The sequence below is a fragment of the Gobio gobio genome (assembly GCF_949357685.1).
Source record: "Gobio gobio genome assembly, chromosome: 13".
NCBI classification, from domain to species: Eukaryota; Metazoa; Chordata; class Actinopteri; order Cypriniformes; family Gobionidae; genus Gobio; species Gobio gobio.
The window spans coordinates 10001867-10011727 of record NC_137106.1 but is presented as its reverse complement, the minus strand read 5'-3'; the positions used below and the strand labels follow the sequence as shown (position 1 = coordinate 10011727).

Sequence of the window (9861 nt, the reverse complement as noted above, 5' to 3'; positions counted from 1 at the left end):
AATCTGTTTGCTTAATAATTATGCTATTTATCTTTGGAGTATACAGTATAATTGCCATTGCAGGTGCAAGCCAAAATTCAAAGGTCTGCCCTCCAAGTGACCCATCTAGTTTTTTTGATCAGCGTTGTTTAACTGGCAGTTTACATTAGATTAAATATCTCTGGTAATTTGCTGCTTGTTTTCATAGAGAGCAATTAGACATAACAAGCACATGCTTCACATGACTAAGTGACGGGATCTCCTCACGAAAGCTGACAGTTTCAAACGGTTCTCATTACTGGACTATGAGGGACTGTTAAGAAATGCTGCTATATTTTACAGGTCTACTTAATTGAGCTGTAAAACTCTGTGGCTTCTTCCGAGTGCATTTCATTGTTCCAGGGTGAAGAGGGTGTTTGTTCTAATATTTGTTTTTAACGGGTTCTGCTAATGAGAAGTTCTCTCTGTTCTTGTAATCTTGTAATTAGCTTGTTATGACAACATGAACAAGAAAGCGATTTTTTTTCTCATTTGAGTTCACAAGATGTCCACAGTGTCATGTCCTCAATATTCTCTTTTTCAAAGGCTGTTATGAAATCCACTTTCCTAAAGAAACTCGAAAGAAACTCAAAAGAAAGAAAGAAAGAAAGAAAGAGAGGCAAATACGAGAGAGGCAAATTAAAGCAATGTGTTGCACTTCTTGGTAAACTGGAAAAAAATGCTGAAATGCTCAATCTTTTATTTCATGTTTACAATCATATTCACGTTTGATCGATGTTTAAATGGGAAAAAATTAAGGACTGTTGTGGAACACTGCAAATATCTCAGGGAATGCATATCAATCGAAAACAGTTTACCTGGATTTCCTAACAAATATTTAACAAGTAGTTGTTATTATACTTGTCAATATTGTCAGTCAATTTGTTTGGTAGTTTTCAAGTTTTGGTTGTTGGTTTCTTAAACTCGGATTGCTGCACAGTTGTCTGGCAAACCAGAGAGTTTTGAGATTTCACAATAAAAGCGCACAAAGGTTATGTTTTGTCTGTGAACGTCTACAAGGGTGCCCTGTTTTAGAATATATGTAGAAGGTTAACATGTTCTAATTAGATATTCTAGACAGAATCCCTGATATACCTCAATACTCATTAATATGTATAAACATATTAGTTTTGCATTTGAGTTGATCACTGTTTACTGGTCCCGCTAACCCCAAAGCTGAAAGTGATCAGGTAAACGTGTTAAATGTGGTCTTGTTATGTAGGGGAATGCCCTCTGCCCCACGGAACTCAGCCGCAATGTCATCAAAAGTGCGTCCTTTGGTCTCAGGAAGACGAAACATGGTGTAGGTGAAGGCGAGCAAGGCCATACACATGAAGAGGAGGTAGACGTAGGCCCCACACATTTTCTGCAAACAAGGTTCAGTTGTTAAAGTAAACTTGTAAAGTAAAGATATTGTGTTAATCTTAGAGATGCACATACCAGCAGAGGTGGAAAGAGAAGTGCTAGTATAAACTTCCCTCCCCAGTTAAGCATACTAGTGAAGGCCATGGCAATGGGACGGGCCGACTGGTCAAAAAGCTCAGCGGCAATGAACCAAGAGATCGGCCCAGGCCCCACTTCATAAGCTGAGATCAGGAAGAAAACCACCAGCACCTGAATATTACGGATGCCTGGAACTATGGTCTGAGGACAAAAGGGAAGAGGTAGAGATGAGTAAAAGTCAAGAAGTTTGATCTTATCTCTGGAGTTTGGAAACAAGACAGATCCTCAATCTCACCATTATGGAATATGTGATGGTCATCAGTAAGTTGCAGAGCGCTAGTGACAGAAATCCAGCAAGCAACAACTTCCTGCGTCCCGCTCTCTCCACCAAAAAGAACTTAGCAGAAGAGAAAAACATATACATTTTAATGTAATGAACAGTCTCATGATCTAATGATTTAAAAGTCAATGTCAAATTATGTTTAATTTTCAAAGACTTTTAGTTTGTTTCTCTTTGTTTTCTGTTTCCTATGTTCCCACTTGTCCTTGGTTGTCATTGGTTATTCATTGTTTAATTGATTTCTCACACCCGTCTCTAGTTGGTTCAGTAGTTCCCTTTCGAGGGAACTCAATGGCGCGTCAGTCGAGGCTATGGGGACATGTCCGGTGGAACCCGGTGTCTGACGTGTACCAACTAGCCACTCATGGCCGATGCAACGATGACGTCAAAAGCGTATAAAAAGGGCAGGGCAATGTCTTCAGGAAGCCTCTTATCTTTGTGCTGTGTGAAGATTGCAGTGTGTTTCAAAGGGAGGGAAGGTAAGAGAGCAAAGTTATGGTGTTAGATGTGGCTTTTAGCTCTGCTTTAAGTGGTCTTGACTCTCCTTGAGAGTGGCTTGAACTTGACTTGACTTGACCTAGGGTTTTAGATTACTTGTATACCTCCAGCAGGCACTGGTCAGCATGGTGCAGTTGGTACTAACGTCCCCATAGCATCCACTGATGCAGCGTTGAGTTCCCTCGAAAGGTAATGTCTAGGTCACAAATGCAATATGGTTCCTTGAGAAGGGAACGAGACACCGCCTCGCGTTGCCATGCTTTGGGCGTGCCAGCGCGTCTTCTTCAGACATTTGAAGCTGATGATGTGTTTTCAGATGCCCTTTTTAAACGTTGGTGCGCACCTTGCAACGTCATCACTGCGTTGGCCATGAGTGGCTAGTTGGCACATGTGCCTCAGACACCGGGTCAGACACGACCCCACAGTGTTGACTAACGTGCTGCTGAGTTCCCTTGAAAGGGAACCATGGTTACAGTCATAACCGAGACATTCTCTGTGTATTTAATGCCTTCAGTTCATTCTTTATCTGGTGTTGTTTGTGTTCATTCGCAGGTTACATTGTCTTTCTCTTATTTTGGATTATCGTTAACACTGTATCTTCATCATCATAATCCATCCATGACAGTCATATTATTAATTTAACTGCAGTTGATTTGGATAATAACTTTGCAACATGGACTGTTATTGAACTGAACTGAACCAACATTGAACTGACCGGAATAACACTTGAGCTGAATAATAACACTTTTATTCTACATAAAGAAGTGGGTCATGTAAAAAATTCTCCTTTACTATATAGGCCAGTAAATCATAAAAAAACAATTACTTTGTGTAATCGTACAACTACTACTGATGTGAAATGTAATTATAATACTGACAATAATAAGGAATCGTTTAACTTATTACAGTAATCACCAATAACAGTAGACTGAAATTGTACATCATGTAATGAATACTCACTGCTACTATGGTGAATGCCACATTTACGGCCCCAACCCCTAGTGTCAGATATTTGGCTTCATCAAAATTGGATTGTGCAAACATTTTTGTAGAATAATTAATGATCTGGAAGAAAAGTAACAGACATGTGAAAGAGTTATTCTGGGCAATTTTACACTTTGTAGAACCCTTACATGCTGTTTACCTTCGGAAACCTGTAATGGTATGAGAAAACATAATAAGCACATTCATCTTTTTTAATTTGAGATTAGTAGGCATTGAAATTAGCTACAATATGGAATATATCTTCACTTGTTAGAGACATGGGACAAAATGGGCTACAGGACAAAAAAAATAAATGCTCAAGTACAAGGGAATTTTTGCTAAAGGCCCCGATATACTCACAGCGAAGTTCTTTTTTGTTCTTAGTTTAGGGGTAAAATTAAGTTCGAAATACGTGAGCAGTGATTCACTGTTAGCAAACATCGGATGCCACGGAATTGCAGAGAGCAATGTTTAGATGAATATATAAATATGTGCTGTGCTCTTTCCTCTCAATAACAAAATAAACACAACAAAATAGAGAAAATATCAAGTATTTTTTCATAAAGCATAGGAAAAGCATCTGATAATAGCAACGTGGATATGTTTGCATGAGCTCTGCAATGCGGCACTCTAAAGTAACATCACATTTATTTACTGTATACCGCACTACAAAATCAAGCAGCTTTACCGTATTAAACATGAAAAACGGTGTCTTGTTTAATCAAAAGTACCACTTCCTTTTCTACTATAAAGCTCTCCAGTGTGTTCACGTTTTTCCTCATGGACTTCTGACCTCCACGGACGCGTGAGGAGATATGAAGCGGAAAAGATTTCCATGTGAAAGAAGCGCACACCCACCTATTACGCAATCACCACAGACGGACGTAATACAAAGGTGTTTACCAGCCGGAGTGAACTTTGGCTTTGGCAAGCTGTTTCGAACTGCCAAAACTAACTCCAAACAAACTTCGCTTTGGCATGATATGGTTCGAAATGACGTCACATTCGTTCTAAGATTTCGCTTGAAGTATATCGGGGCCTTTAATCAGATACAAAAATAGTGTGCAAGTCAAGCCTTGCATTTAACTCTGACTAAGATTGAAATTGTTTCAGCCCCATCTATTGAATTTTCCTTCACCATCAGACTCATGGAGATGTGGAAAGAGGAATAAAAAAGCATTACATACTGTATATTACAAATCATAACTCAAAATCTAGCCTAGAAAAACAAGTACTTTGAAATACGATCAAGTTTAAATCAGATATTGCAGTGATGGGCATTCAGGCAAAGGAATGATTTTGGAACACCAACCGCATTGAATCCAGATAACTGGCTGCCCAGGTTTATGATAAGCACAAGTATTATCGGCTGCCTGTAGCGTCGCTTCCTGAGGAATTCTCTCACAGTCACTCCTGTTTCACTATTGGCTGCTTCCTCTCTCATCTCCTCCATTTCCTTCATTACCATCTCTGGATTTCCCCGAAGTTTTCTCAGGGCTGACAGAAGAAAGAAAGAAGGACGCTGGATCGAACTTCTCTTCACACTGGATTCAACATGTTTATTTCTATTCTAAGTGAGTCATAACTTAAGTCAACATTCTGTCCCAAAGGAACTGTCATTCTCACTTCCTTACATTGGCTACAAGTCAGATACAGAGTTGATTTTAAGGTTATGCTGTATGTCTATAAAGCTTTGCATGGGCTAGCCCCACAGTATATTGCCAATCTCCTTCAACCATATTCTGTACCAAGATCTCTCCGTTCATGTAACCAATCGCTTCCTTCTGTTTCTCAGTCCCGCTTAAAGACCAAGGGCCACCAAGCTTTTGCAGTTAGGGCAGTTATAGGTTGTGGAATGCACTTCCAGTTGTAGTGAGTTCCTCCCCCACATTGGACACTTTCAAAGCTAGATTCAAGACTTGTTTATTCTCTTTAGCCTATGGAGTTTTATAGGAGTTTTAGTTGGTATTGGCGTATCTACAATGTGTTATTGTTATCTTATGAGTTACACTCTGGGTTAAAAACAACCCAAGTTGGGTCAAAAATGGACTAACCCAGCAATTGGGTTGTTTTAACTCAAAGATGGGGTTGTTTTAACCCAGCAATTGGTTGTTTTATGCAAACATTTAACCCAACCGCTGGGTCAAAACAACCCATTTACTGGGTTCAAACAACCCAATTGCTGGGTTTGTCCATTTTCAACCCATTTTTTAGAGTGTAGTTTAGCTTTTTTTTTTGTCTTGACAAAACGATTTACTACTGTACTCACCCGCCTCTGCTTCTTTTTCTTTGCCCCTGTTGATGAAGAGGTAGCGGGGGCTCTTGGGGCAAAAAGGAAGACTTACATACTGGAGCGTTGCAGGAATGAGGGACAGAGACAACATCAGCGACCAGTATTTCTCTGTACCCAATACCGTTTCCAAGCCCACCACCTGAGATATACACACAACAAACCATCAGGCTTGCATTGATGAGATCCAGGCCTCAGTTATTTACGATTCACGTAACTTTTAAGGGCTAAGCTGGAAACGGAATGGGAGCAGGTGTGTCTCACCATGCCCAGCAGAATGCCTGAGGCGAAGGAGACCTGGTTTAGAGTTGCAAAGGCACCACGGAGGTTTGTGGGCGAGACACCCTGGATGTACAGCGGGTTCAGGCTCATCACCAGGCCGCAGAACAGACCAAAGATCAACCGACCCACGATAAGCACTTCAAATGACGCTGTGACTTTGCTCATGAACATCAGAGAGGCACCCACCACTGATAAGCCATTCACTATCAGAATTGCATTACGCCTGCAAGGAAATGTATGGATTGAATTATTTCAAAATAGCACTTGCATACTGTGCCACTGCGGGTGCATGGGCCACTTTTAGGAAATAGTGCTATTTTCCAAATTAATAATATGCTTTCTACTGACTATAAGTAGCTTTGAAACTACATGTCAACTTATTCTAATAACTCTAACCCTAACTTAACAGTCTGCTAAAACTTTAAAGGTGGGGTAGGTAAGAATGATCTAAAACACTTTTGTCCAAATTTGTTTAAACTTTCTTTATATGTCAATACATAATTAAAATGTAAGTACTCTGAAAAAGAGAGTATATAAATCGAGTGATTCTAGACTTTTTAATCTGCAATAAACACCGCTCATTATTTTTGTCCGGGACGAAACAAGTGATTGGCTACCACCCCTTTTTACTACAGGATCTGCCCACATTCGCGCAGCCGCGCACCCGTTTGATTTGAGGAGTTCACGAGGCTGTATTTCTGCTGGACAGGTAATCTTTCATTTTGATTATACATTATTTTGGTTTATGTTTTCATGAAGCATGTATCACTAGCACACGTAGCTGCCTAATATAGCTAACATAACATTACTTAGCATAAAGTTACAATGTTATACACTTAGCGAGCCATTAGTAGAGATGATAAATACTCAATATGCTTAGCTCAAGTTGATCGCTGTCGTGTTGAATTTCGCAAAATGTAACTTTAGATAACAAAATGCATGTGTAAAAGCTAGTACACCGCATCCAGGAACTTTTTTTAGAACTAGGTTAGCTTTAGCTACTACCCTCTGTCTAAACTCTAACCATGCCTTTGGTTTGTTTTTATATATCACTACCTATGTTTACTGATGTTTTTATCTTGTATCTGTGTGTGTCGTAGACACTGTGTTGTGTGTAGGGTTGGGTATCGTTTGGGTTTTTTTCGATTCCGGTGCCAAACCGATACTTTTAAAACGGTTCCGGTGCCTAAACGGTGCCTGAACCGATACTTTTTTTTTTTTTAAAGGCCACCAAACGAGGTGGATGACATTAAATGGCTTTTTATTTATTTATTTATTTATTATTTAAATTGAACCATTTATTAAAAGTTTAATGTATACTTAAATGTATGAATATAAATAAATACAAAACACAATTTACTTATTTACAAATTATAATTTACATATTTACAAATTCACAGTAAAACCTAAGCCACCCAACTACAACAAGCCTAATTTAACTCTAAACAGTTACAGTAATAACAGCAGTCGTCTGTATTCTTGCTCTGCTACAAACCAGCTTCGAGCTTCAGCTTTATTTTGAAATATGATCATATTCTCTGGCTAAATATTTTAGAACACGTCGCCTTAATGTTTCCATGGTGACGCGTCGTGTTTCTCACATGACACACAGCAGCCGCAATAGCACTGACAGCTCAGCTGTATCGGGTTTATTTCGTTTTTTCTTTTTATTCAAAATATTCACAAACTTCTTAACTGTGTCACGAACTATCTGATGTTCAAATGTGTGAGTGAATGTGTGTTAGTTGATCTATAAAGCGCAATGGGCGGCGCCATGTTAGTTTGCGCCTCAGAATCGGATCTGTCGGATTTACAACACTTGAGTTCATTCTCGTCTCACGAAATACATGAAAGTAAGTGACCAGTGAACTGGAAGAAGAATAGAGTAAACTATATAGTTACTATATAATGTGCATTTATCTGATGTGAATAAAACACGTAACGTTAGTCAAATTATAACCGTCTGAAAGGATTGTCATTGCCGCTTTCATAGACATCAGTGTGTGTTTTTTGCTAGTACTTATGAACATTTAAATGTCTGAAACCTGAAATAAACATGATGTCGTTGAAAACACTGAATAGTTGTCATGAGTTGTGATGTGACCAGCGCTGAGCGTCTGTCTCTGGCTCAGCCAAAGCGCGAAAGCACGTTTGAATTTTGGCACCGAAATGAGGAACCGAAATCTGCGTTCTGATTCGGTCCGGTACATACCGGTTATATAAGTACCGGTGCCATATTGGAACCGGATTTCGGTACCCAACCCTAGTTGTGTGTGTATTTTAAACTTTACCAGTATCGGTACTCTAGCTTGATAGTGAGTACTAAAAGACATCTTATTTGTTTATATTCATAATGATAAAGTTAGATTTTTTATTACATGTGATTCTGTGATTCTGACATGTCACTACATGCACTCTGCTCCTTCTTCTCAGCTCGTCTCAGGTAAATAATGCGTCTTTCAGCTGAGAAGTCGGCGTAGCGCGTTCATGTGTTTTGGGGGCGTGGCTTTGGAAAGAGCCCAGAAATGAGAAGGTGGAGTGAATGGAAATAATGAGCTGTCTTTAAAACAGTCGTGAGAGGTCTACAGACACTCAATTTTTATACTTTCTTTTTCAGAGTTCTTACATTTTAATTATGTATTGATATATAAAGAAAGTTTAAACAAATTTGGAAAAAACGTTTTTTAACCAATTCTTACCTACCCTACCTTTAATGAGAGTTAGTTGACGTGCTGCAAATTTACTTATAGTTAGTAGAATGCCTGAAGTGGAGTACCGATATAGTTTAACCAAAAGCACAAAGTACAAATTATGAATATTTCTTAATGTAACATGGTAGTAGAATAAATATTTTTAAAGAGAAATGCAATGGGTTCATTCATTTAAATGGGATAAAATATTGCAAAAATATATCATTAGGGTAAGTAATAATGAATAATTATTAATACAGGGTAACCCATATTTGCGAACCACTGAAATGACAGATAGATAGATAGATAGATAGATAGATAGATAGATAGAGAGACAGACAGACAGACAGACAGACAGACAGACAGACAGATAGAAAGATAGATAATTATTAAATAATTAATTATTTATCTAATGCTAACCCTAATGCTATATCTGCAATATTTGATCCCAATAAATAAATACATAAATAAATATTCAGGCACAAATGGCATTTTTCCCAATGAGAATTTTTCCCTATTCTATGGCATTTTGTAGTATAAATAGTGTGTTCGCACTGAAAATTCCACATAGAGAAGGTACACTTTAAATCCCCGGATGCACTTAATTAACGGAAAAAACGAAGTGTGGAATGTTGGACACTTCATACACTCAACTAATAGAGCTGTAATTACGAAGCAGAGGGGGAGGATATAAAATAACCTTATAAAATGCACACACTACTCGGATGAGTACATAGTGCATAAGTACATAGTGTATAGTGTGTCATTTGGGACATAACTAAGGTTTCTCACCTTCCGAAAGTGTCAGCAAGACCTTTGACCCCCAGTGAACCAAGCAGTGCTCCAAAGTCCTTAATACTAACAGAGAGTGACCACAGGAACGTGAGGCTGTGCTCTGGTATTGACTGATTGTGTCTGGATCTCCATGTTGTGTTAAAAAACTCCTCAATGACCTCGATGAAGAAAACCACAAGGATGTTAATAATACATAGTACATGTACCACACCTCGCGACATGCTCACGCATGCAACTGCATGATCTATAGTAAAGTCTGACAATCATTCTGGATTCAGCATGAACACACTAACTATAGGCATTTTGGTTTCAAACATAAATTGCATCTTAGTCTTTAATCATAAACGAGTCAATACTTTAATTTCAGACACTACTACATCAACAAGCAAACAGCATACGTAATGCTAACACGGACAAAAAAACCTCAGAGCAGCCTGTAATTTTAATACTTTACTCTGAATTTCACTTGCTTGAAAGACATGACTAATATCTTGAGACCAGTCCCAATGTTTTCATAATGA

The 9861-nt window shown here is 38.6% G+C and overlaps 1 protein-coding gene across 1 annotated transcript; it reads right to left on the bottom strand.

Annotated features, from left to right (window-relative positions):
- Positions 1–684: 684 nt before the first annotated feature.
- Positions 685–9658, bottom strand: slc2a1c (solute carrier family 2 member 1c). Its single transcript, XM_079833899.1, has 8 exons — positions 9338–9658; positions 5838–6078; positions 5553–5715; positions 4596–4780; positions 3260–3364; positions 1757–1858; positions 1459–1662; positions 685–1384 (listed from the first exon to the last, which is right to left on the bottom strand). Exons 1-8 carry the CDS (start codon positions 9559–9561, stop codon positions 1205–1207), a joined length of 1404 nt encoding a protein of 467 aa, XP_079690025.1. The 5' UTR covers positions 9562–9658; the 3' UTR covers positions 685–1204.
- Between the last annotated feature and the right edge of the window lie 203 nt (positions 9659–9861).

What these genes read in the sequence shown, in the direction of transcription:
- slc2a1c (XM_079833899.1), bottom strand. Translation starts at nt 9,561, where the DNA reads ATGTCGCGAGGTGTGGTACATGTACTATGTATTATTAACATCCTTGTG. An exon ending in CTTGCTGACACTTTCGGAAG is followed by an intron (nt 6,079 to 9,337) that starts GTGAGAAACCTT and finishes ATTTCCTTGCAG; the next exon opens with GCGTAATGCAATTCTGATAG. An exon ending in AGTTATCTGGATTCAATGCG is followed by an intron (nt 3,365 to 4,595) that starts GTTGGTGTTCCA and finishes CTTTTCTTCCAG; the next exon opens with ATCATTAATTATTCTACAAA.